General features: G+C 67.1%; 5 protein-coding genes across 6 annotated transcripts; 1 reads left to right on the forward strand and 4 right to left on the reverse strand.

Moving 5' to 3' along the window:
- Positions 1-161: 161 nt before the first annotated feature.
- On the reverse strand, positions 162-11,767 carry CHLRE_02g100100v5 (uncharacterized protein). Its single transcript, XM_043059698.1, has 7 exons — positions 11,410-11,767; positions 8,993-11,108; positions 8,480-8,554; positions 7,511-8,161; positions 7,086-7,229; positions 5,783-6,559; positions 162-5,567 (listed from the first exon to the last, which is right to left on the reverse strand). The coding sequence occupies exons 2-7, from the start codon at positions 10,991-10,993 to the stop codon at positions 1,359-1,361; spliced, it is 7,857 nt and encodes a 2,618-aa protein (XP_042927332.1). The 5' UTR covers positions 10,994-11,108; positions 11,410-11,767; the 3' UTR covers positions 162-1,358.
- A 94-nt stretch (positions 11,768-11,861) lies between these two features.
- On the reverse strand, positions 11,862-14,077 carry CHLRE_02g100150v5 (uncharacterized protein). The gene is made up of 5 exons (XM_043059699.1): positions 13,835-14,077; positions 13,586-13,702; positions 13,169-13,270; positions 12,544-12,569; positions 11,862-12,287 (listed from the first exon to the last, which is right to left on the reverse strand). The coding sequence occupies exons 1-4, from the start codon at positions 14,033-14,035 to the stop codon at positions 12,561-12,563; spliced, it is 429 nt and encodes a 142-aa protein (XP_042927333.1). The 5' UTR covers positions 14,036-14,077; the 3' UTR covers positions 11,862-12,287; positions 12,544-12,560.
- Positions 14,078-14,131: 54 nt separating this feature from the next.
- On the reverse strand, positions 14,132-15,627 carry CHLRE_02g100200v5 (uncharacterized protein). The gene has a single exon (XM_043059700.1). The coding sequence runs from the start codon at positions 15,504-15,506 to the stop codon at positions 14,913-14,915; it is 594 nt and encodes a 197-aa protein (XP_042927334.1). The 5' UTR covers positions 15,507-15,627; the 3' UTR covers positions 14,132-14,912.
- Positions 15,628-15,727: 100 nt separating this feature from the next.
- Positions 15,728-19,849, forward strand: CHLRE_02g100250v5 (uncharacterized protein). Of its 2 annotated transcripts, XM_043059702.1 has the most exons (8): positions 15,728-16,422; positions 16,826-16,921; positions 17,191-17,327; positions 17,695-17,855; positions 18,074-18,171; positions 18,533-18,650; positions 18,829-18,897; positions 19,212-19,849. In XM_043059702.1, exons 1-7 carry the CDS (start codon positions 16,210-16,212, stop codon positions 18,846-18,848), a joined length of 843 nt encoding a protein of 280 aa, XP_042927336.1. In that variant the 5' UTR covers positions 15,728-16,209; the 3' UTR covers positions 18,849-18,897; positions 19,212-19,849. The 2 variants fall into 2 exon arrangements, with proteins under 2 accessions (XP_042927336.1, XP_042927335.1); XM_043059701.1 differs by lacking the exon at positions 18,829-18,897.
- Position 19,850: 1 nt separating this feature from the next.
- On the reverse strand, positions 19,851-25,357 carry CHLRE_02g100300v5 (uncharacterized protein). The gene is made up of 6 exons (XM_043059703.1): positions 25,003-25,357; positions 24,564-24,620; positions 23,911-24,354; positions 22,771-23,715; positions 22,437-22,649; positions 19,851-22,321 (listed from the first exon to the last, which is right to left on the reverse strand). Exons 2-6 carry the CDS (start codon positions 24,564-24,566, stop codon positions 21,506-21,508), a joined length of 2,421 nt encoding a protein of 806 aa, XP_042927337.1. The 5' UTR covers positions 24,567-24,620; positions 25,003-25,357; the 3' UTR covers positions 19,851-21,505.
- Positions 25,358-25,397: the final 40 nt, after the last annotated feature.

The raw sequence follows: 25,397 nt of genomic DNA on the forward strand, positions 1-25,397 counted from the left end.
GTGTCAGGTCGGCTGACTGGAGGTTTGACAACGAGGGAGAACGACTTGACGCCGTGGAGGAAGGATTGGGTTTGGGACGGAAGGGATTGGTACCTGGCTTGGGATTGGGATTGGAGGTCGCTGCACATAGCATAGCAAGTCGGTCTATCCCGGGGTGACCAGAGGATCGGTAGGATCGGTACCCCATACCACCCCTCCGGCCCATCAGGCCCCTACATATTAGGCAGGGTGCGCTGCAAGACCAGGCAGCTAGCCTCTACAGGCCGCACACCCACACCCACACCCACAGGTGCGCTGCGGCTCTGCATCGCGAGTGTGGCGTTGCGGTGTGTCTGTGTGGTGCTATCGCCTGGCCGGGCGCCCGGAGCGTGAGGAATGCGCATCAGCAAACTTCCAGCCAGCCAGCAACTTGTCGGTGCAGTAACTCCGGCGTTCGACCAGCCATGCACTTCTGCTCTGCCGCTGCAAATTGTTTGCCGTCTGCTTGGGGTATGGGCGTCAGCTGCACCCTACGGGACCTCGCCAACCTGCCTTACCACTGTCCCATCGCACACCCACACCCACACCCGAGTGGCCGCTCAGATCCAGAAGTAACCGGGGCCTGCCGCCGTGCCGCGGCTCTAATCCGCAGTTCCGGAGTCTTGCACACGTCGCAGCCGCATCCCTCCCTTCACCTGCGCCATGCCTCCCGCACTCTGCCCCGACCCCATTGCCCGTCGCCTCCGCCCTCTCCGACACACACGCACACAGGGACACAGACCCTCGGCCTCGTGCCGGCGCCACCTTGTCCCACACCATGCTGCCTAACCCCTGGCGCTAAAATAGTAATATTCCCCCACATCATGCTGCGCATCCCCTCGCGCTGTGAAAGTACGAGACGGACGTCAGTCATATGACACGCACAATGTGGATTGCCCTAGCCCTGGCCACCAGCCGGACCCCTCGACGCGACGGGAGAAGACTTCTCCCGTCACGTCGCGTCCGCGCTGCTACAAGCCTCCTGCCGCCCGCACCCGTCCAAGCATCTCACTTATTGCTACTCAATATTGCACATATGTGTCAGGGAAAGCCCACAAGAAATTTCAAAGCAGAAGCAGCGCGACACGTGTGTTGCGGCGGCTCACATACCAGCCCGGGTCCGTTCGTTGGGTCGTAAGTTCATTTGCCCCCCGTTCATACACACGCCGCTACCCGCCAGAAACAAAGACACGACACCGCGAGTGTTGCTACTGCTACTGCCTGGTAGCCATGTATTTGTGTAACCGCCGTTGCGAGTCATTATGAGGAAAAACAACATGGAACAAGTGCAATGCGCCTCCTAGGCAAGGCCCCACAGCCCGGTGACATGCGCTCAAAATTCAAAACTGAGGAAACCAGTGCTCCTGCTGTTGCTGCTGCTGCTGTTGTTGCTGCTGCGGCGGCGTTTGCTGCTGTACGCCGCTGTCGCTAACGCCAACGCCGCCACCCGGTGTGGTTGGCGAAGGCGTTGTGACGGTGCGGCGGCCGCCGCCGCCGCCGCCGTTCCGCGGCAACGCACTGCCACCACCTGTCGGCGCCGCCTCCACGCCCGCAGCCGCAGGCATAGGCTGCATCAATGTGCCGCCGCCGCCGCCATACACACCGCCGCCACCGCCGTACGAGCCACCGTACAACGCGCGGCCGTACATATCCGCTGGGCTCAATGGCGGCTGTGGCGGCTGCAGCGGTTGTGGCGGTTGTGGCTGTGGCTGCTGCTGCTGCTGCTGCGGCTGTGGCGGCTGTGGCGGCATGTGAGCAAGATGGGGGTACAGCTGTGGTTGCTGCTGCGGGTGCTGCTGCGGGTAGGGCAGTGGCGGGGTGTGTGTGATGTGTGTGCTGTGCGCGCTGCCATCAGAGGGCGTCCGCGCCTCCTTGCTCTCGCTGCCCCACGCTGCCGCCCCCGGCTGCTGCTGCTGCTGCTGAGGCTGCTGCTGAGGGCCCGGCGGCGGCTGGGGTGGCGGCCACTGATGCGCCGCCAGGTGCGTGGGCGGCGGCGCCGGTGTGTAGTGCGATAAGAACGCGTGAGACGGCGGCGGCAGCGGCGGCGCCGAGGCCAGTGGTGTTGCAGGCGGCGGCACCGGCGGCGCCAGCGGCCCTGGGCCTGACCCTGGCATGTGTGGCGCCAGCGGCGGCGCCGGCGCGGCGGCAGCGGCCGTCGTCATCGGTGGCGGCAGAGACGGCGGCGGCGACCGGGCGGTCATGAAGGAAGCCCTCCGCTTGCGCGTGCCGGCGGCGCCACCGCCGTCTCTGCCGCTGCTGGTCCCTGCTGCGCCGCCGGCGTCGCTTGTACCCACTTCGGCCTCCGCTCCCATCCGCCCGGCGCTGCCAGCGGCGGCCAGGCTGTCATTGCCGCTGCCGCTGCGTCGGCTGCGAGTGGCACCGCCGCTGCCCCCACGAGCACCGCCGCCGCCGCCTCCTCCCACCGATGCCGCCTCATCCCCAGCCGTGCCGCCGGGGTCAACCGCGCCGCCGGTGCCGCCACTGCCGCCGCCGCTGACAGCGCTGTTGCGGCCGCCGCCGCCGCTGCTGTTTCGGCGGCTCCGGCGGACGGCGCTGGCGGCGGGCGCAGAAGTGCCGGCGCCCCCAGCTACTGCTGCTGCTGCCGTGGTGGGTGTGGCGGCAGCTATAGTGTATGCGTCGCCTGCCGACCGCGCGGCCGCTGGGGAGGCCGACCGGGCAGGTGGCGTGGCGGCTGCGGCGGCTGCGGCAGCGCTTGTGTAGCTGTTAAAGGCGTCGCCTGAGGGCAGCGACAGACTGAAGTGCTGGGCGGCCCGCGGCGACAGAATGAATGCGGCGGCGGCGGGTGCAGCAGTGGCGGCGGTGGCGGCACCGCCGGCGGCGGACGCGGGACGCGGCGGGAGTGGCGGGAGCGGCGGCAGCGGAGGCAGGGGGGTAGCGGCGGCGTGCGAGCTTGCAGCTGGGGCGCCGTCGGAGTGCGAGGGTGTGTGGGTGCCTGGCTGCTGGGTGGAGCCGCCGAAGCGCCAGACCGTGCCGCCGCGCAGCAGGCCCCCCGGCGTCGGCTGTAGCTGCGGATGCGGCGTCGGCTGTAGCTGCTGCTGCGGTTGCTGCGGCTGTAGCTGCGGCGGCGGCTGGGGATACCAGCGGGCTGCCCCGCCGCCGCCCCATCCAGCGCCGGCGGTGTCGTTGCCTCCGGCAGCTGCGGGCGCTGAGGCGGCGGGTGGCGCCAGGCTAACTGCGGCCGGGCCAGCAGGGCCGTGGCCCCACTCGCCCGCGTCTTCGGCCTCCTCCATGTCCACCTGCAACGCACCGGACGCCGAGCCCTGCGGCTGCAGCTGGTGGGGGTGCTGCTGGTGGTTATGCTGCTGCGGATAGTGCGCCGGCGGCTGCGGCGCATGCAGCCAAGGCGGCGGCTGTGGCGGGTGCTCTTGTGGCTGCTGCTGCTGCGGCGGCGGCGGAGGAAGATGTGAGAACGCGGTGCGTTCACGGCCGGCGGCGGCAGCGTCCTCTCCGGCCGGCGCCATGCCGCCGTCATGCGGCGGCGGAGTGGCGCCGCCAGGACCCGCCGCAGCGGCTGTAGCTGTGGCTGTAGCGGCAGCAGCACACGTGTACGGCTGTAGGTGTAGCCCAGCCGCCGCCGTCAGCTGACCCACATCACTGATGGAGCGCCACGGCTGCGGCGGCGGCGGCAGTAGCTGCACAGGAGCAGGCGCCTGCGGCAGCGGCGCCGCCGCCGGCGATCCTGGCGCAGCAGCCGCTCTGTCGCCGCCGCCAGCCATCTGCTCGCCGCCGCCTCCTACCTCCGGGCTGTGGCCGACTGCTACTGCCGGCGCCGCCGCCGGCGCGGGTGCTACAGCCGGCGGCGGCAGGGACGGCGCGCGACCGCCGTCGGTGGGGCCGGGCGTCATCAGCAGCTGGGAAGCAAAGAAATCGTCCCAGAAGCTAGCGCCGCCGCTACCGGTACTGCCGCCGCCGCCGCCACCGCCGCCGCCGACGTTGCCGTTACCGTTGCCGCTGGCGGCGCCGCCAGCGCCGCCGCCACTGGCGCCGCCGTCGCTCCGAGAGGACTGGCGGCGGATGGCGGCGGCCGCCGCCGCAGCCAGCCCCTCCCAAAACGCCTCCATGCTCCCGTCAAGACCGTCACCATTGGCAGTAGCACCAGCACTGGCGTCAGCATCAGAAGCGGCGCCGCCACCACTGCCCTCGCCCGCCGCCGCGCCGCCAACTACAGGCGCTTGCTCGGCCGGTTGCTCGCCGCCGTCACTGCCCGGGCGGCGAGCGTCGACCGCCGACCAACTTATCGGCTCAAATTCCACTCGGCAGCCGCCGCCGCCGCCGCCAGTCGCCGCCGGCGCACCAGCCGCGGCCGCGCCGGCACCGGCGTCGGCGCCGCCGCCATCAGCACCGCCGCCGTCACCCCCGAAATCCAACAGAAGCTCCGCCGCCCGCCGTACGGCCGACGAGGCGGCGGGCGCCTGCTCCGCCCCGGCAGTAGCAGTGGCGGCGGCTGCGGCAGTAGCCGCAACGGCGGCGAACAGGCTCAGCTGCGCCGCCGGCGCCGAATGATGCCCTAGCAGCGTCGTGCCGCCGCCGCCGCCACTGGCGGCTACTGCCGCTGGTGCCGCTGCTACTGCCGGGCCGCCACTACCGCGCTGGCCGTACTGCGGCGGCATGTACGGCGGCCACGGGTCAGTGTACGGCTGGGAGCTGAAGGGCTGCAGTGGCGGCTGCGGCGGCGGTTGGGCGCCCGGCGGCGCCCAGGCCGGCGGCGGCGGCGGCGTGGCGGCGGGCGCCGGCAGCCGCCGGGCCTCAGGCGGCTGGCGCGGCGGGCTACTGCCGCGGCCGCTAGCGCCACTGCCGCTGCCGGTACCATTGCCGATACCGAATGGGTGCGTTTGCGGTTGGGGACGGCCAGAGCCGGCGTGCGGCGTGTAAGGGGAGGGCATGTGCGGGCCTGGTTGCTGCTGGTGCTGCTGCTGGTATGGCTGTTGCTGCTGTTGCTGCTGCGGCGCCTCCGCTTTGAGTTGCTGCTGCTGCTGTTGCGGGTGTGAGTACTGCGGGTTGGTGTGGGTGCCGCTGCCGGCGGCGGCTGTAGCCGGGCTGTAGCTGTAGCTGTGGCCGCCCCAGGGGGTGCCGTAGGGGTCTACCAGGAAGTGGCGGGGGGACTCCAGCAGCCCAACCAGTGAGCTCTGGGGCTGGGAGAAGGAGGAGAACAGAGGCGGCGGCTGTGGCGGCTGTGGCGGCCGCGGCGCAGGCGGCGGTGGCTGCGGAGGAGGCTGTGTAGTAGGCTGTGTAGTAGGCTGAGGCGGTGGCTGGGGCGCGGCAGCACCGGAGGCGTGGCGTTGCAGCGGGGCCGCCTGTCCCTGATGCCCCTGTCCCTGATGCCCCTGATGCCCCCCATACTGCTGCTGCTGCTGCTGCTGCTGCTGCTGCTGCTGCTGCTGGCCCTGCAGCTCGCCAGATGGCTGTAGCATGTGCGGCTGTTGCTGCTGCTGCTCTGGCTGTAGCACGTGTTGCTGCTGCTGCTGCTGCTGCAGCCGCGCCATGTCCCGCACCGTCTGACGGTACTGCAGGTCGAGCATGTCCGGGTCCTTGGGTATGTGTGTGTGTGTGTGTGTGTGTGTGTGTGTGTGGTGAAAAGGGGGGAGAGCAGAGGGGGGTTGCAAAGACGGTTCAGAGAAATGTAACGAGGTAGACAGGGTGTGTGTGAGAAGGGGAGAACACGCAAGACAGCACGCCGCCTCCAGCGCCGCACAAACACCCTCGCGACCCCATCCCTCGCCATCCCCCTTGCCGACACACTCACCTCCACTGCCGCTGCGGTGCTGGTGATGGCATCCAACGTGTCAGACAGCGGCAGCAGACCACTCAGCCCGTTGAGACTGCCGCCGCCGCCGCCCCCGCCAGGCAGGCCCCATAGCCCGGTGGCGCCGCCGCCGACGCCCAGCGACGCCAACGCCTCTGCCCAGTCCGGACTCAGCGGCGTCAACGGCGGCAGCGCGCCGCCACCACCGCCGTTTCCGTCGCCGCCATCACCGCCGCCGCCGCCACCAGCCCCGCCGAACGCACGCGCGCCTCCACCCGGCGACAGTAGCCCAGCTGACAGCAGCGTCGAAGGCGAGGCAGGGGTGCCGGCGGCGGCTGTAGCCGCCGCCGCCGCTGCCGCCGCCACTACCGCCGCCTTGGGACTCCACGGTGACAGCCCAGCACCCCAGCCGCCGCCGCCGGTGGCGGCGGCGCCGCCGCCAAGGACGCCGCCGACGCTGGCGGAGCGGTGAATGCCGCCGACACCGCCGCCCGGAGGGCTGCTACCCGCCGCCGCGAGCGCCTGCGCCTTGAGTGTTCCTGGCATGAAGCAGTACACGTCGCACTCGTCATCGCCAAAGATGGTAACCGGCGGCTCCACAGGACCGGCGCCGCCGCCAGAATCGGCTGAGCCCTGGCGGGCGGCGGCGGCTGCCGCCGAGGCGCCGGGCGCGCCGCCGCCGCCGCCGGCGGCGGCGGCACCCGGCGGCCGGGCTGCTGTGTGCGCGAGGCGGGTGACCTCCTTGCCGTAGCTGCGCAGCAGCCGTACGACTTCGTTCTGTGTGGGGTTGGGGTTGGGGTTGGGGTTGGGGTTGGTCACCCGTCGTTCAGCATGACGTTTATGCCTTGTTCCGAAGGATGCATGTACAGGGGTTTTGAGCAACCAACCTGTTCCAGTCCCCCGGGCCCCAACGCCCCAACTCCCCGCACCCCACCCACCCACCGTTGAAACTCGCACTACATTGCATCGGGTTGGGCGACACTTCCTTGACTATTGGGAAGCATTTCTTTGGGCTCGGGCACATAACCTGCCCTCTGTCCCCTCTTTTGCATTGGAGTCGGTTCAGTCCGGGCTGGTTACTACAACTCCTCCTCAACAACTCCGCTGGGGTTTGAGCAACCAACCTTTTTGTCCAGTTCCCCGGGCCCCACGCCCAGCCCCCCCTTGGTTTCTTTGGGAACATATTTACTACCCCGCTCCACACACACACACACACACACACACACACACACACACACACACACACACACACACACACACACACACACACACACACACACACACACCCTTGTCCCCTCCTCACCCGGTGCAGCGGGCGGCGGCCCTGCTGCGGCAGTAGCAGCGGCTGCAGCTCGATGTAGGTGTCGGGCAGGAAGTTGAGCACGGTGTCGGGGCCGCGGCAGCGCAGTGCCATCACGTCGTGCGCCTTGGCGGCCTGGTCCTCCACCTGGGGGGGGGGGGTTAGGGAGAGGGTGGAGAGGGATGGAGGGAGAGGCATGGACGGGGGAATCGTATTCAAGCCCAGCGAATAAGTCCCATCATCGCGAGAGGAGGAGGGGGGAGGTGAAGTGGGAGGATGAGGAGCGTTGAAGGAGTTTGCTTTTGTAGCCGCGGCATCGTGGTGGGAGCACTGCTTCGTGCGTTGCCACCCATCTTTCCCCCTATCTCTCGCCCAGTCTCTCGCCAATCTCTCGCCCTCTCTCGCCCCACCCCACCCCAGGCTCCCACCTCGAATCCGCCCAGGTACACCTGCCGCCGCTCCTCCCATATGTGCGCCTCCCAGCGCCGCGTGCGCCGGTGCCGGGTCACGCCTCGGTAGCGAGGACTCACGCCCGAGGCCGCGGCTGTAGCAGACACGCCGGCAGTAGCAGGTGCGGCAGCAGCGGTCGCAGGAGCAGCGGCCGCAGTAGCACCGGGCGGGGTGGCTGGGGTGGTGGCTGTAGCAGGGGCTGCGGCAGCGGCTGCAGCAGGGCCGCCTGCGGGGGTGCTGGCAGCCGGCGGCGGTTTTGAGCCGGGGCTGGGCGAGGGCGCGGGTGGGCTGGGCACGTCCCCCACCAGCTGCTGCAGGCGCCCGCTACTGCCGTTGCCACTGCCGCCAGCAGCTGTAGCACCTCCGCCGGCGGCGCTACCGATGTTTCCACCACCGCCGCCGCCACCGGCAGCGCCGGTAGTGGCGGTGGTGACGGTCCGGAAGCCGACCGTGTCGACCGACCCGCCGCCGCCCTCCGCCTTGACAGCGGCCCCACCTCCGCCCCCACCTCCGTCCCCGGCGGCACTGCCCGTCGTGCCAGCCGCCGCCGCCGCCGGAGCCGCCGCCGCCGGCTCCGCCACTCGGCGGCTCTTGACGTCAATGGCAATCGCCAGACTGCTGCTCACGTTCTGCGTTGCGACGGGGTGGGGGTTACATTCATGATTATGTAAGAAGTGAAGGCGTAGCCAGGTACAGTAGCATAGTAGACGGGGGTGGGAGAAGGCGCGGGCGCACGTGGAGGCAAACAGAATAGGTCCATGCGGCATGGCGTGCGGCGTGTGCACGTGTGGCATGTGCGCATCTGCTCGGTCGCGGCGCCCTAGCCCGCATACACATGCGCACGTACACACACACATACTCATGCACACACAATCTCCTTCTCCCTCGATTTGTCGGGTTTTAACACACAATCTCCCTCTCAGGCTCGGCGGGTCGCGGGCGCTCACCCCCAGTGTGGGCGCCCGGGTGGCCGGTCGCGCCATGATGAGGGCCAGGGCGCGCAGGAAGGACTCGGCCATCTCCTAGTCGAGGGGCGAGGGAGGGGCGAGGGAGGGGCGAGGGAGGTAAGGCAGGGAGGTAAGGCAGGGAGGAGGTGGTAGCAGGGAAGGGAGGTGGCAAGGGAGGTGGGAAGGGAGGTGGCTACAGAGTGGGCGGGGACAGGCAGGCACGTCAGCGGTGTGTTTGTTCCGGTACACGGTGGGCTGTGCACGGCAAAGACAGGCAGTGTGCTGTGTCGGAGGCGCCGGCGCAGGCAGGACCTTGCATGCCCCACCAAGTCCTCACGCAGTAACAGCAACGCCCAGCACCCACACCCACATCCCGCCCCCGACTCCTTCCCCGCCTCCCTCGTGCCCTCCCTCCACATGCCATCACCATCACCATCACCATCAGCGCCTCCGCCCCCAGTGTCCCCCAGCTACCCCCAGCTTCCACCAGCTCCCCACCAGCTCCCCACCCACCTGTTGCAGCTCCGGTGGCACGGGCGGCGCCCGCATGCCCGCCAGTGGGCTGGGCGGCAGCTGCCTGCCGCCACCGCCGCCGCCGCCGCCGCGAGCTGCGCCGCTGAGGGTGCGGTCCAGGCCGACGCCGGCGGCGAAGCCGCTGCCAGAGCGGGGGAAGGCGGGTGGAGATGCCGCCGGAGACCAGGTGGGAAGTGGCGGCAGGGGGGCAGGCACGGGCGGCGGCGGAGACATGAAGTGCGGGAAGGGAGACGTCGGCGGCTGCGGTGGTTGTGGCGGCTGTGGTGGCGGCTGTGGTGGCGGCTGTGGTGGCGGCTGCGGTGGCGGCTGCGGTGGCGGCTGGGGCAGCGGGGGCGCATATGCGCTCTGGGGCGGCTGCGGCGGCGGCGGGGTGTGCGACTGTTGCTGGTGTTGCTGGCGGTGGTGTTGGTAATAGGGATTGGAGTGATACGGTTGCTGTGGCGGCTGTGGCGGCTGCTGCGGCGGCGGCTGTGGCGGCTGCGGCGGCTGCGGTGGAGGCTGGGAGTAGCCTGGCGGGGGCTGTGAGTAGGCGTAGTACGGAGGCTGATGCGGCTGCTGCACCTGCTGAGCAGGCTGGTGCTGCTGGTGCTGCTGCTGGTGCTGCTGCTGGTGCTGCTGGTGGTGGTGGGGCCGGTGTTGGGCCTGCTGCTGCGGGTGCTGGTTGGTCGGGTTGCCGCCGGGCAGCTGACCAGCCGACGGCGCCCGTGGGAAGGAGTGCTGTCGCGGCAGCGAGGGTGGCACAGGCGAGGGCGAAGGCCGGTAGCCGCCGTGCGCCGCGTGCGGCTGCTGCGGCTGCTGCTGCTCCCAGGGTGCGGGGTAGTGTGGATGCTGCGGTGGCGGCTGCAAGTAGCGGTGCGGGGCCGGGCTCGGGCCTGAAGGCTGCGGCTGCGGCCCCGGCGCGAGCAACGCCCCCTCCGAGTGATGCCGGTGCAGCGGCGGCGGCGGCGCTGGAGGATACCCCGCGGCGGCGGCCGGTGGCTGCGGCGCCGCCTGCGCCTGCGACGGGAGATAACCGTACGACTGAAAGCGTGCGCCGCCACCCGCCGCCATCCCGGGTGCCGTAGTCCCCGCCGCAGGAGCCGCAGCCACGGCAGTAGCAGCAGCCGCGGCAGTAGCAGCAGTAGCAGCTGCAACCGCGGCAGCTGCAGCGTGGTGGTGGAAGGCGCTGCTGCCGGGCGGCCGCGCTGCACCCCTGCCGTTGTCGCCAGCCGCGCCGCCTCCCTGCCCAGACGGCGGCGGAGAGCTTGCCTCAACCCAACCGCCGCCGCCGCCGCCAGCACCCGCACCGTCAAACCCGTAACCGTAGCCCACATTCGCGCCGCCGCCAGGGCCGCCGCCGCCAGGGCCGCCGCCGGCGCTCGTAAGCTGTGTGGCGGCGGTACTGCCGTACCGGTTCAGTTGCAGCATCGTCGTCATGTCTGCAGCACTGCCGCGGTTGTTGTTGTCAGCGGCCGGCACGGCGCCTCCCCCGCCGGCCCCGCCGCCTGCAGCGCCGGCGCCGGCGGCGCCCGCCGTGCCACACCCGACTGCCCAGCTGCTGCCGCTAGCGCTGGCGCCGCTGCTGTTGCTGCCGCGGCCGCCGCCGCGCCGGGCGCCCAGCGGCACCGCCTCCATGACCAGCTGCTGCAAGTGCGGCTGCTGCTGCTGCTGCGGGTACTGTTGCTGTTGCTGCTGTTGCTGTTGGTGGTAATGATAATGTTGTTGTTGCAGTTGCTGCTGCTGCTGCCGTGGCCCGGCAGGCAGCTGCTGCGGCGGCTGCGGGTGCAAGCGAACGCCCGAGTAGGGTCCGGGCTGCATGTCCTGTGCATGCTCCACCTGCTGCTGCAGGTGTTGCGGCTGCTGGCCCTGCTGCTGGTGGTATTGCTGTGGCGGCGGTGGCGCCGGCGCTGGCGCTTGCGACATCTCCTGTTCGCCACCGCCTCCGCCTGCCGCCACCGCGGTGTCGACCTCCATCGCGTCAAAATGCATATCCAAGTCCATACCACCGCCACTGGCAGTAACCGGCAGCTGCTGCTGCTGTCGCGGCTAGCTACTCTCCAGCCCCACGCTTCTCGCGTCAGCGAGACGCGCGCGTGCGCTCGGCGCTTTGTCGCCGCTGCAAGCAAAAGCAGGGGCCCGGGTCTCAGCTCAGCAGCGCAGCGTGAAATAGCATTGACCCAGTGTTAGGCATCTGTGACAGCACGGTTGCATGCGGCTGCCAAGCAGAGCGCAGTGAACGACCCAGGCCGGGGGCTAGCCCGCGGCTAAGCCCTGGCCTCGCTTATCCACACTGACTCAGTTTGCAAGCAGGGCCGCCGGCCTGGCCCCTGCCTCACAGCGTTGCAGGCAACCCAGCGGCGAGCACAGCAAGCAAGCGCAGGCAGCGGAATAGGACAAGGCAAACGACCCCAGCTCACCTTTTGCCTTGAGGCCCGCAGTCGGTGGCGGTGCGTGGAGACGAGCCCGTGTTACGCAGACGCGGCCACAGGCCACGTGCTGTTGACCGGCACAGACCAAGTCGCAAGCAAGCAAGCGCTGTCGCCGCGGCGCAAACGGGGAAACGCCGGCGCCGCGACCTAGGGAAACGTGGGCTGCCGAGCTAGCTCGCTAAGGAAGCTCGCAGCTGTCATCTCAGGCTTGCATGCGCTTGCGGTTTGCGTTTGGATTTTGGCCGAGGGCGCCGAGGGCAGGGCGCGAAACAGATTGGCGGCAAAAAGGGAGCCGCTGCGTCCCATGGGCCCTCAAAGCTACTTTGCTTTCACCCAGCGCGATAAGCCATTCAACTTGTCTGCAGTCAAAGTAGCATGGGTATCACTAATCAAGGAAAAGGCGCCGGGCGCGCCGCCGGGCTCCCGGAAACCCCAACCCGAGTCGCCAGCCGATCTTTGACAGCGCGCCCTCAGCTTTCACCGCAGCCAAAACCCGCCGCGGGTCGCTCCGACCGGATCTGGACTGCCGCAGCCGCGACTGTACCTTTCACTCCAAGCGCCGGCGCCGGGACACGCCTGGTCAGCTGTGCAGCTCGCTTCCCGAACACCGCGCTGGCCGCTGCCGCCACCACAATACCGCCTACTCCCCGCATCCCCCCCAGCTTCTTTCTCTCCCACAGCCATGACCACCGCACCCGCACAGCGCCCGCACACTTCCACACACACTTTTCTTCTTGCACACACGCACTTGCTCCGGTGTCGGGCCAGGGACGCCACCGCGCGAGGCAGCGGCGGCAACCGCCTCGTGCCTTCGTATGTTCCCTCTGTCCGTTCCGTCGCACCCTCAGACCAGCAGCAGTGGTTGCCTGTGGGGTCCGTGTGTGCCGGGTTGGTTGGGAGGCAAACGAACGGCTGCGAGGGTTAGGGAGACGGCAGGCGGAACCGCGGGGGTTAGGGCCCCTGCCCGGGCCGCAGACGCAGCCATAAAATTGCCGCGCCAGGTCGTGCCCGTCCTGTCCACCCTCCAGATCAACCCACATGCCCGACCCACATCAACAACGCGGTAGGGAACAAACGAAGCACACGTGCCACGCAGCTGCGCCCAGCTCACAGAGCACTCACCGCCGCCCGTGTAGAGCTCATGAGTGCTGAGCCAGAGATCGAGCCAGTGTGTTTCAGCCCAGCAAGGCAGCAACCATTGCGAAGGGCAGGGCCGGCCGCGTCCTTCCTGACACAGCTGGCGCCGGCGCCATGGGCGTGAGTGACGACGGCCGCTTGACAGCGGGGGGCGGCGGGGCGTTACATTCGGGGGGGGGGCGGGGCAAGGCTGTCGAGCCCAACCCGAGGGCAGTTGCGCCATAGCGACGCCGCGCGTGGGCCGGGTGGCGGCGTCTGGAAAGCGGGCGGCGTGGCAGTAGCAGCGGCGTGGCAGCGGGCTGCACACGGGCGGCTGTGCCAAGGCTGCCAGCCCCGCACGCTGCACGGTACCGGGCGCGCCGTGAGTGGGTGGTGCCCTCACACCTCGCGACCAGAAGCTCGGCGGCTGACAAGAATGTGACGGGTGCCGTCCGTCATGCCGAGTTGGCCTGCCACCGCCTCACGAGATGCAGCAGCAGCCGTTGGCGCACAGCCCGCCGCCGCCGCCGGCCTCCGCGCCCCTCCCTGGCCCGCTGCTCCCCCTGATCCCGCCATCGCCGCCGCCGCCGCTGCTGTCGCCGCCTGCCGCCAGCCCTGGTAGCCCCCGCGCCTGCACGCGCCGGTTCCACGCCACCACCACCTGCGTGAGCATGGGCGCCGGCAGGGCCCCGGTGGCGGGGTCGGCTCCACACTCCAGCAGCACCGGCATCACCTGCGAGCGTGCAGGGAGTACGGTGCAGATACACGCGGAATGAGAAAGGCACCGAGTGGGGACTGATCGGGGGGGGCATGCATGGTGAGTGCCTGTACTGATTGGGTGCGTGCGCTTGCCCCTCGATGCCACTTGAGCACGGCGCCTGCAGCCCAGGCCGGGGCCCGCATGAAGGCGCAAGGGTTGCCATCGCGCTGTCCCGTGTGCCGCCGTGCCTGTTCTTCGGTCCCGTAGCCCACAGGCGCCCCCACGTCGCTTGGCGCTGCCATCCCGGTGCCGTGCCATCCCGCTTGCCATCCCGGTGCCCACACGCACCTCGTCCACACGGGGTGGCACGCCGCCGTTGACGTCTGTCAGCAGGCCGCACACCTGCTCAGCCGGGACCAGCTGCGAGGACTGGGTCAATGCCTGCAGCTCGGCCGGGAGCAGGGCCTGCGGGCGGGCAGGCGCAGGTCTGTGGTCAACGTCGGTGGGTGCAGCGCATGTCAACCCCTGACACGGCGAACTTAGCATGCAGCTCTTCAGCTCGTGGCGAGCTCTATAGCTGAAAGGAACAACACGTACCTCAGCTTTCGCGGCATCCCGGGCTGCGCGTTGCTGCTCATAGCGTTGCCTCCGCGCCTTTGCCTCCACCCTTGCGGCGTCGTCGCGCGCTAACTTTGCTCGCTTGCGTTCATTGGCCCGCGCCACAGCGCCAAAAACGCCACCCTCCATTCGCGAGCCATAGTCGACGCCCAGCTGCGGAGAGTGCGGAACAGACGACATTTCGGAACTTGTTTGCGAGTAATAGTTTGGCTCCCGTTGACCTGGCGCCTTATACTGAGTGTTTTGTACTATTATATGTGTTTTGACATTGTTTGGCGACATCCCGAGCCGCTGGCGGCATTACGATCTGAACTCTGCTGCCCGCACCCCATCCCCCCGGCGCTCACACACATCGACTCCCGGCCCCTGTACCGCCCTACAGGCCTTCTACTACGTCCCACTCTCGCGCATCCTGCTGCGCGCCCGCGCTGCAGGTGACTGAGGTGCTGAACCCTACACGCTGGTCCTGACGCCGCCACCGGCCCTAACGGCGCTCACCCACTGTCGCCGTGCACACACACCCTGGCTTACGTCGTAACGTCCCACACTCGCAAGGGTCAACCAAATGGAGGGCTCAAACCAGCGCCCAACGCTCCTTACAGGAAAGCCAGCTCCTTTGCCGCGCTACTCAGCATGGGCGCCCACCCCTGATAAATGATAGCGGCATTTCATCACATGAACGCCACATTAGAGTCAATGCCACGTGTCCACAGCAAGTACGTTCATCCATGTAAAATGGGCGGGTTGGCCCGACGTGCCCGTGCCCAACAGTGCCGTAAACCTTACTGTCGCTGGAAGCCTCTGCCCAGCCTCTGAGCAAACGCTCAATCCATCATAAGACGGTGATAACAGTCACTATAGTTGCACAAGAACGTCATAAGCTACACAAGATAAGCTCCCGCACGGCCATGGCCAAGCCGGCGGCCGTGCCGCGCACCCTCAACCTCCCCGACTCCGCACTGTCCGCGTGCCTACCTACGTCCCCCCTGCTCCCAGCGCGTCGCTGTCCCTACTGCCTATCTACCCTCTCCAACAAACCGTTGCTTGCTGCCTCTCCTCACCCCCAAATCTCCACAGTGGGCTTGTCAAACTGCTTGTTCCTGCTGTCGTGCACGCCGGCGAACGCCCACTCCGAGTGCAGAATCCAGGGCTTAATAGGGCCGATGCCCACGGTCATACCGTTGTGCTCTGCCCCCAGCGTGATGTAGGAGGCGAAGAACGAGGTGTCGCGCTGGTAATCCTGCACGATGTCGCGGAACATGCGCTTCACCGCGAGGCCGTCGTCGCTCTCCGGGTCCACGTTCTGCACCTTGCCCCAGAACTCCTTGGGCACGAACACATGCGCATCCACAATGTGTTGCGTGTAGAAGCCCATGTTGGGGAAGAAATAGGTGTCCGGGAAGCCATACTCGACCAGCGCCTGCGCCAGGCTCTGGCCCTGCAGGCCGCGGACCCTGTGGCGAATGCCGTTCATGTCGACCACGGTCACCTCCACCAGCTTATCGAAGACCGTGGGCGTCTGAGCGGGGCCGTGCTCCTCCTCCTCATGCTCGTCATCGTGGTGGGCTCCCGCGCCGAAGAAGCGAGCTGGCTGCACAGCTGGCAGCAGGTTCAGGCTACGCAGCTGACGGCCCAACGCGCGTAGCGCCATGATGCGGCCCGAGCTAGGAAAGAGCGAGCAAAGGATTGAGTGCAAAGCTACCGGGCGCTCAGGCCCTTCCTAGACAGCTTTAATGTCGTTGTATGGCGCAAATTTGAGCTGTAAGCGTGTTTCCGTCCCGCCCATGGGCACCTGCGCAGAGAAATTTGCTGCATGAGCCCCGAGCTAATCGCCTCACAGGCCCAACGCCCTTCTCCTATACTCATAATTTGCTTGTCATTCTTGAAAATTTCGGGGCGTTCTCCCCACCCGGTCTACCTGTCAAACAGGAGAATCAACTCGTTGCAGCGCTTCTCCATAGCTGTAGCAAGGAATAGAGCCTCCGGGCAGTCCCCGTCGCACCTATCACCACAACTACACGCGCAGCGGGTCCGTGGCGTACTCGGCCACACCTTCCCCCGGACGGCCCACCCTTGCGACGGGGCTTCACACCACGTTGCTGCTGTCTCCCGGGACCGGGGCCCGCTTCCCCCGCGGGCGCTACACCGGCCATCACGCGGGGGATATAGACGCTAGCGCTCTAGGGAGGCCGAGTCCTGAGCACGGCACGCGCTAGCACGCGCTAGCCGCGGCACGGGGCCTAGACCACCTGGTCAAACAGTCCCCCGAGCCAGGCCCAGGCCCCAGCCTCCTCCCCAAATCCTACCCCAGCCCCACCCCAGCCCCGCCACCAATCCCCCCAGCCTCCATCACCATGTGGGGCAAGAAGAACGCCTCGGCGGCGCAGGTGGTGCGCGAGCGCAAGGAGGAGGAGGTGGCTCGCAACGCGCTGTTCGCGGGTCAGGAGGGCGAGATTGTGATTGACCCCACACAGCTGCCGGTGGAGGAGCAGACCACGGACCAGCTGGTGCGCACGGCGCAGCAGACGCACAAGGAGACCACACAGGCGGCGCAGCGCGCGCTCAAGGTGAGGGGAAGGGGAAGAGGGGGGAGGAGGAGGGGAAGGGGAGGAAGGGAGGGGAAGGGATCGGGAGGAGGGGAGGGAGGAGGAGAGGGGAAGAAGCAACGCAGGGGGAAGGGGAAGGGGTTGGAGACAGCTGGATTGAGAGCTGTATTACAAGTCAGGCGAGGGTTGGCCGAGGTCGAGAGGAGAGGCTGGGTCTGTGTGCGCGTGCGGTGTCATGTTCGAGCCGGTTTTGGGGGCTGGGGTCCGGGTGCTCCGGGTAATGCTAAGGGAGGGGGAACCGGTCAGGATGCGCTTGCATGCGCCCGCATCCGCCATGCGCGCACCCCTCCCCTTTTGGAACCGCACGCCCCGCCTGGCCTGACGGCGCCCCTCTGGTGCTGGTGCTGGTGCTGGTGCCGTACAGGTCATTGAGGAGTCCAAACAGATCCAGGCTGAGACCATGAAGAACCTGGAGGATCAGAACAAGAAGATGTGGGACATACACACACGCATGGACGACGTGAGTGCCGGATGGGGGTGCAGGGGGGCGGGGGGCATGCAGGGTTTGGGGTGGGGTGGGATGGGGTTGCGATGATAGGGACGGGACACGGGTATGCGTACGGCACAGCGGCACGCGCGGGTGCGCTACATGAGGATGTCAGCTGTGTACAGTATCCGCCCATATACCAATCCATCACTGTATAATGCTGCTGTGATGAGTGCAAAGCCCCTTGCGCCCGGGTTCCTAACGCGACGCGGCGCGACGCCCGCCCCACCCGACACCCGCAGATGAACGAGGAGCTGACGTATGCGGAGAAGCTGCTGAGCTACATGCGGCGGTGCTGCTGCTGCTGGCTGTGCGACTCGTGCACGGGCGCGGACCCGGAGGAGCAGCGCAAGCGGGCGTGGCAGCGGCGGGTGGCCAAGTGAGTCTGAAAGGAGGGGGCGGGCGGGGGCGGGCGCGGGGACTCGGGGGTGGGGAAGGGGGTTACATTCACGATTGTTTCAGAATTGAAGGCGTAGCCAGGCACAGTAGTATAGTAGACGCGTTGTTACCGATGTCCGGAGGCGGGGGCGGGGGTGAGCGCTCGGGGACTCGGGGAGCGGGGTCCCTGAAGGGCACCGGCGGGGTGGGTTGGGGTGAGCAGGGAGGTGGTTCGGGGCGTGCGGTATGTGTTGGGGAGAGAGGATGCCAGAGCGAAGATTAGCTGGCTGTGTACCGGTACCGGCCAGTGAATTTGGATGATGGCACGCCCTGACCGCCTGACCCACATGCCCACCTTGGAACCACAGGGGCAAGACCGCTGTGCCGGCGGGGAGAGGCCAGCCGCCACAGCAGGGGCGCGGGGGCGCCGGCGAGAAGGCCAACGGCGGCGGCGGCGGCAACGGCGCGGGCGGCAAGGAGCAAGGGGGCACGTACCGCAACCCGGACATTCGGTTGCCGGACGAGCACCGTGAGTGTGGGGAGGTGGGACAATCTGCAAGGAGACGGGCGCCGCGTCAGGGAGGGAGGCGTCCACTCGCCCGGCTCGCCCATTTACCTTTGGTGTATTTATAGCTGCCATTTCCCGTCCTCGACTTCACTCCCGCCTGCCTGCTACGCCGTGCCGCTGTCCCTGCTGCCCCGCCTCCGCGCAACGACCTCCGCCTCCGCCTCCCTCCGCGCCCTCAGGCGGCGTGGAGATGGGGCTGCACGAGGAGACCCGCAAGCAGGACGAGGTGATCGACCAGATACACGCCGGCCTGGAGCACCTGCTGGAAGGCGCCCGGGTGAGGGAGCAGCAGGCGGGGGGGGGGGGGGCGGGGTTAGCCGTGCATGTGGAGAACGGTGTGGTGAAATGACAAGGTGGGGCGGAGAGGGGGGTGGCGGGAAGACGGAGAGGCTGGGGAAGAGGGGATTCATGGTGCACAGGGCTGAGGGCACATGGTGGGGCTTGGGGCCGGCACAGGGCAATCTGCACCAGTGCCTGCTCCTGCAACTGTTGCTGTACCCTGAATTCCCGCCCGCTGCCTCAAGCCCTCTGCCTCAAGCCCGCTGCCTCACGCCCGCTGCCTCACATGCCGACTTTCGTGTCATCGCTGACATTTGGCGCTGCTGCCGCCTGCTGCTGCCGCCTGCTCCCTGGCTCAGGGCATGCACGGCGAGCTGGCGGCTCAGAACAAGGAGCTGGACGCGCTGGACGACAAGGCCGCCGCCACACGCGACCGCATCAACGACGTCAACAAGAACAGCCAGCTCAGGAACATGGGTGGGTGCTGATGAGTGTCACAGTGGGTGGGCGGGTGGGTGGGGATGGGTGGGTGAGTGGGTGGGAGGGAGGGAGGGGCTGAGTTGGGTATGGTGAGGAGGGTTAGGGTTCTCCAGAAGGGCGGCGGGGCACCGAACCACTACCGTGCCTGAGTGCTGCTCCCGGATTACTGTCGCAGCGGGTATTCGCCTCAAGTAGGCTTCGAGTAGGCCAGCCGTAGGGCCCCTGTGCGCGCGCGGGAGCCTTGGTAAGCCACCGGTTTGGAACTTGGGATGTAACGGGTGGAAGAGCGGTGCGGCATCCGCTCATTGTTGGCTAGCTACGTGAACTCTCGGCACTCTTACAAGGCCGCCTCGGTCTCTCGAACACACCAAGCTGCTGCCCATATGGCTGCCTCATCCACCATCCCACCCCGCATGCTTGGATGGCTGGACCTGCACACAGTTCTCGGTACCGCCACTGCTGCTACCCACCGCTACCCTGTGTACGTCTCCTTAGTCCCCACCGCCCGTGCCTGCTGCCCTCGCCGCCAACCCCTCTCCCACTTGCCCTCTCCCGCAGCTCGCGGCAAGCCTAAGCCCTCCAAGGAGGAGCCGCTGGTGCCGGGACTGCCCTCCAAGAACGACGTGGCGCTGGCCGCGGCCAAACGCCTGGCGGGCGTCTGAGGCGGGCAGGCGTATGAGCGGCGGCGTAGCAGCGGTGTGGCAGGCAGGGTGCGGCGGTGCCACGGCGGAGCAGCCAGGGGCTCGAATTGCTGGGACTGGTTGTGTGGAGGGCAATGGCCGGCGTTGGCCGAGCAGGGTGCGCATGGTGTTTGTGGGGCGGACGGATTTGAGGAGCGGCAGGCGTGAAGTAATGCGGCGCTGGAGTGGCGGGCGCGGTGCCGTACGGCAGCGCCGTCGCAGTACAGTCGGGCACTGTAGGTGCGGAGCTGGTAGAGTGAGCGGTTGCCGTGCTGTGCCGACACTTACCGCGTGGATACTCGGGAGGCGGCTTGGGGTGCGGTATGCTTGTGCTTGCCTAACAGGCTAACACACATACGGTATGGGAGTCTGGATCCTCGTTAACTGCTGAAGGTCTGTCAGTGAATTCTTGGGAAGATGCCAAGGCCCAGATGGGTGTTGCACGGTCACACGGTGCGTCGATGCCGTTGGCTCGCTGCACAGTTGCACAGATAGCAACTTGGCTCGGGAGGATGCAACCAACTTAACATTACATTCTGGGGTCTCTTGCTTGACCTTCCTCGAAAGCAGTCCTGCACGCTGCAGCGCGCTCCTCAGTCATTCTCCGGTATTGTACCACCCCTTCCTTCTTAGTTACTTGTACACCTACGTGTGGCGACGCAGCCGCGGACCGACCATCCACCAAAGAATTCGCCCACCCAACGTCTCAAAGACTTGGGCGGGGTGTATGACCCACCAGCAGAACTCTGCACCGCCTGGAAACCTAAGGATTCCTCCGGCAAGCAGCTCGACGATGTGTCTCCGCGCGCGCTGCAGCACAATCCTGGGTACCTGCACACACAGACCGCCACTGCTGGGGGATGGTCCCAGCACTTGACGTGCCAATGAGTCAGGACCCTGGCTTTGCCGCACCAGCACCAACCAACATCAAAACAGAACGTACCAGCTGCAACCGTCACACGTATACTATTGTACAGACCCTACAGCGGCGTAAGTCTAGTTGCGGCCCGAGTGGTCGGGCACGCCTTCCTGCGTATTTAATTGTTTGCCGGGGCCCCACTGAGTAAACAACCGGCAAATCAAAAATCCAACCTCAGGTGCACACCGCGCACTACTCCCATGCGTAGTTTTGTTGCGAGATTTGTGTCAGCATCCAACGAGCATTGCCCGGCCCGCGGTGGGACTCCTCCACATCCTAGGCCGCCTTCGCCGCCACCCTTATTCTACAGCCGCTCCTTCACCGCAACCTGCGCGTGCCCATGTTGCAACCCTCCTGTCAACTCCGCATCCGCCGCCAGGGCGTTCCATGCACGCCACACTGTACAGCTCCCGCCACGCCCACCTCATCCACACCACCCAGCTCCCGGCCGCCGCGTACGACGCCGCTGCCGCACTGGGCGCCCTTCGCCCTTCTGCCATGTCCACGTCTGTATGCCTTATCGTCTATCCACGTCGAGTGGTACTAAAGCGTGTGCCTACCTAAGCGAGGTTCCTATCCATCCTACCGCCCATCTTCAGCCTATGCATCCTAAATTCCACGCCGACCACTCGCTTGTGCAATCGTGCACACGAAGTGCACCTGGATGACAGCGCGAGGCCTGCACCCAATGCCATATGCAGACCACGCAGGGCGCATGCGGAACCTTTCCTACCCCCTACACCACAGTAGCTGCGTCAATGCATATCCTCCGTTGCTGACCGAAGTCTGACGTATTACGTACACACTCGCACATCATGCAGCAGCAGACCAGCGGGAGGCCGAAAATTACTGGGTCAGTTAGTTGTGTGTTGCCTTGCACTAGGGCGCAGCAGGCGCACGAGTACTACTTGCATGCCTACGCGGCACCACGTCCACGTCTGGGTAAGCACAGGTAAACAACACAGCGCAACTCCATACGCACCGAGGCCAGACCCAGGATGCGCGCCCGCTGCGGCTCGCAGCCGGGCTGCATGCCTTGGGCAGTCCTCAGCACACCTGACACCGCAAAACAGTGTATGCGACTACCAACGATACAACCAACCACCTGACAACAATAACCGTTGTGCGCTGCGTAATGTAGATGCACACTCACGGGACTCATAGCAGTCCAGGGGCACACGCGCGCTCGTGCCTTACAGCGCGCCCTCCCACCGCGGCCGCAGCCACGGCAGCGCGGCGCCTCCAGCGGCGTCTTAGAAGCGGGTGGGGCAGGACATCGCCATGCCGCTGGCCAGGTCGTTGGTGGACTGGCGCCAGCGGCCCTCCTCCAGGGCGACCTGGACCTGCTCGTTCACCAGGTCCATGAACTGCTGCCACTGCTCCTCGCTCATGCCGGAGAAGCAGTCCTTCATGCAGTCGGGGCTGAACGCCGCCACCGGCGGCGGGTACACCTGCGGCGCCATGCGGCTGCGCTTGGGGCAGGTCAGCGCGCCGCCCTTGCCGCCGGCGCGGCGGGCGGCCTGCTGCGTCTTCAGCTTGCGCCACAGGAAGCCGTCGGTCACGTGCACCGAGCTGGCCATGGGCACGGGGCGGTCCGCGCCTGCCGCCGGCATGACGCGCACCGGCGTCACCTCCGAGGGGCTGTTGCTGCCGCCCACCGGCATCGCGCCCGAGGACAGCGAACCGGCCTGGTTCATGCTGCCCAGGTGCTCATCGCCGCTGGACAGGCTGGAGCAGGGCGAGTACTCGCCGCTCGACTCCTCGGCGTCGCGGCCGTCGGAGCGCATGCCGGCAGCGGCAGCGCGGCGCTTGGCGGCACCGCTGGCAGCCACGCCGCCGCCGGACACGTCCTCCTCCAGCTCGAACAGCATGTCCTCACCCTCCTCCTTAATGCTGGAGATGGTGGCGCCGCGGCGCGGGGGGCCGCGGCGGGACACGCCCAGCGCCTCGCTGGCAATCTCCTCCTCCATCAGCAGCTCCTCGCTGGTGGGCGCCTCGCCGTCGGCGTCGCCCTCCGAGTCGCTCTCCTCCACGCTCTCGAGCTCGCCGTTGCCGCACCGGGCGGTGTACTGCGGTCAGGCGAATGTTGTGGAGGGTTAGCGGAGGGTAAGCGTAATGGACGAAGGGCAATCGGCCTGCGAAGTTACGCCGCAGTCAGCCCAGGAGGTACAACGCAGCACCCACCTCGACGCACTGGCGTGCCCGGAGGCAAATGCGCTCCAGCTCACTAGGCTCCTCGTCGGCATCGACGAAGGGGCGGGTCATGACGCTCGCAATATCGAATAGGGTCAGGCCAGCGGCTGCGCAAGTCTTCAGCAGCGTAGTGCAGACCTCCAGGACGCGCAGGCACTCGGGCCGCAGGATGGGCAGCTCCTGGCGGAGAATCGCCTTGTCGCGCTACGATGCAGGAAGAGAAGTGCAGCCAGGGAGCACGTCAGCAAATTCACCCTAACATCCAACGCCGCGGAACACCAAACATCTGCCCTCAGCAAGCCGCGTGAATCGCTCGGCCGCTCACCTCCACATCCAGCTCGCGAATGTACTGCAGCTCGTCCTCGCTGAACGGCAGCATCGTCTGCGGCCAGTGCAGCCACTCAAAGTACGGCGCCTCCAGCGTCTCCGGCAGGCAGAAGCCGTGGTCGATCGGAATAAGCTCGTACGGGGCGTCCGCGGTCATGCGCGACTTGAGGTCGGCGGTGGAGGCGGACGCGGTGCGCGGCGTGCGCACCAGCATGTTGCCGGCGTGGCGGTCGGTGTTGAACAGCCGCAGGTCAAAGATGCCGATGCGGTGCACGTCGCGCACGCTGAAGCGGCCGGGACCCATTTCACTAGTGTCACACTCGTGGGTCACGAACTCCTGCAGCGAGCCCAGCTTCATAGGCAGCAGGTTGTCGGGCGAGGCCGGAGTCGCGATGGCGCTGCTGGCGCCGGTCGCGGCCCCGCCTGCGCCGCTGTCGAGATTGATAGAACTAGCGCCGCGGCCAGTGAAGGCCGGCGGCGCGCCACCAGAGCTGGCGACGGGCGTCGGAGCGCCCGCGCCTGAGGCGCGTGAAGCCTGGTAGCAGAAGACGGGGTGGCGCGCGCGCACCAGCACGCTGGTGGGAACGCGCGCAAAGCCGTCGTGGTCGAGCAGGTAGGCAGCCACCTCACGGATGGCGGCCTCGCCCACGCGAACGGTCGGCTTCCAGCCAGGGTCACCCAGCTGGCGGCCGACGTAGCCCTTGGGGTTGTTGGGCGCGAGGGGCTCCTCGTCGCAGGGCTTGAGAATGGCGGCCTTCTTGCCCGCCTCGTTGGAGAAGAAGTAGGTGCCGCCCATGCCGTCCGCCGCCTTGTCCGGCTCCTGGCAAGCGCGCAGCCCACGGATGACGGACTTGACCAGGCGCCGCACCGCGGGGGAGGTGTGGGCGGTGCAGCAGATCTCAATCTTGCAGTCGCGGTTCAGGATGCTGTCAAGGTCCTCCGACTGCAGGCGTTTGGTGGAACGGGGTGCACACTGGGTTAGACGAGTACCGTTAGGCTGACAAACATGCATCGTGACATCACACAGCAGCGTGGGGTCGTGTAAGCAATCTCCACTTGGCAACCGTGTGTGCTTTCGCTACCGACCCAACCGCTGCGCCCAACCGCGAACCCTTAGTACCGCACGGTACACACGTACCGTAGTCTTCGGACCCAGCACGCCGCTGCAGCCGCTGGTCTCGCTGAACTCCAGCAGGCCCTGCCAGCCGACGGCACTCGGGCTTTCCGGGTTGCCGGCCGACAGGGACGTGACGAGGTCAGCCACGCCCGCGGGCTTGTGGGGCGCGCTCGAGACTAAGCTGCTGCTGAGGGCCACCGGCGCACGCTGCAGCAGCGAACCCGTGGGCGTGCCATAGGCGCGCTCCGCCGACAGCGGAGGCACCGAAGACAGCTTGGGGGGCTGCTGCGGCGGCGTCAGCACAGCGCTGTGAGGGCTGCTGCTGGCGCCTGCGCTGGCGCCCAGGTAGCCCACTTCCGGCGTCGAGGGCGGGGCGAGCTGAGCAGCAGGCAGCTCGAAGCCGCCCATGACGCGGAAGCCGACCGTGGTCGGGAACGCCCGAGGATGCTCGACGGCGACGTTCGACTGCGAGGAGCAAAGCCGCGGGCGCATGTTAGGAGCCGTGACAAGAAAGCTACTCCAGACAAAAGACGGGAACAGCGTAACAGTGAAAAATGGCTGCTCTTCACTGGCTCTTCGTCAGGGAGGAATAAAGCTTCTGACATGTAGGTGACACAAGGACGCGACTTTGGCCTTTTTCGGACGCGTGCCCTCCGACTCAGCTCCCCGCTCACCATTCTTCGTAGCTTGCCGAAGCGGAAGCAGCTGACGAAGACGCGACGAACCCGAACCTGAAGGCGCGGTGAGGAGAGGCCAGCGGTTAGAAGGACGCAGGACACAAGCAAATGGCCATTCAGCCAGGCGTCCAGGCCCAGGCAAACCCAGCCCCGGCGCAGCGGCTGTTTGGGGCGCTGACATTTTACAGAGGCAAATCAAGGCTGAACGCGCGCACGCCCGTGCCAGAGAAGCCACTCGGAGGTAGTGAGGGTTCGGGCCAGCGCATGCTCCCCAAAACGGGAACCCCAGAACCGCCTCGCCGCATTGCTTTGAGGCCTGGCCCAGCCAGGCAAATAGGATGCAACCCACTTTGGGCCTGGGCGGGCCCCGAAGCACTTAGCTGCTACCTACCAAGCAGGCACACGTATGCCCAAATTTCCGCTCAGCCCCACTTACGAGTTGGCCCGCACAGCCTCGAGAACCAGCACGTAAGCAAGGAACTGAGCGCTCATGCGATGTACATTCCGCGGTTGTCCGGTGTAGAGGTTGAAGGCTTGAGAGCTAGCGAAGGGCGAGGCTCAGAGAATGCGCTCTCGAGGTGCCCTGAATCAGCAAGCTGGGGATAAGCCCTAACCAGAGGAAAGGTGGAGTGTGGCGCGCACAGTGTGAGGGGAAACTAAATGTAAACAGAAGCAGGGCTGAGTCGCTCCCCTGAATAGCGATGAATGGCCCCGATTGGCTTCCTCATGCACGGGCCGGTGCCACCAGGCAGCCACCGCACAGCTTTGCTCAGCTTTCATTCAATGAGTTGCATATCCTGCATTCATCCTTGTCATTTTGGGCGCAAGTCC

The sequence above is a fragment of the Chlamydomonas reinhardtii genome, chromosome 2 (assembly GCF_000002595.2).
Source record: "Chlamydomonas reinhardtii strain CC-503 cw92 mt+ chromosome 2, whole genome shotgun sequence".
Taxonomy (NCBI): Eukaryota; Viridiplantae; Chlorophyta; class Chlorophyceae; order Chlamydomonadales; family Chlamydomonadaceae; genus Chlamydomonas; species Chlamydomonas reinhardtii.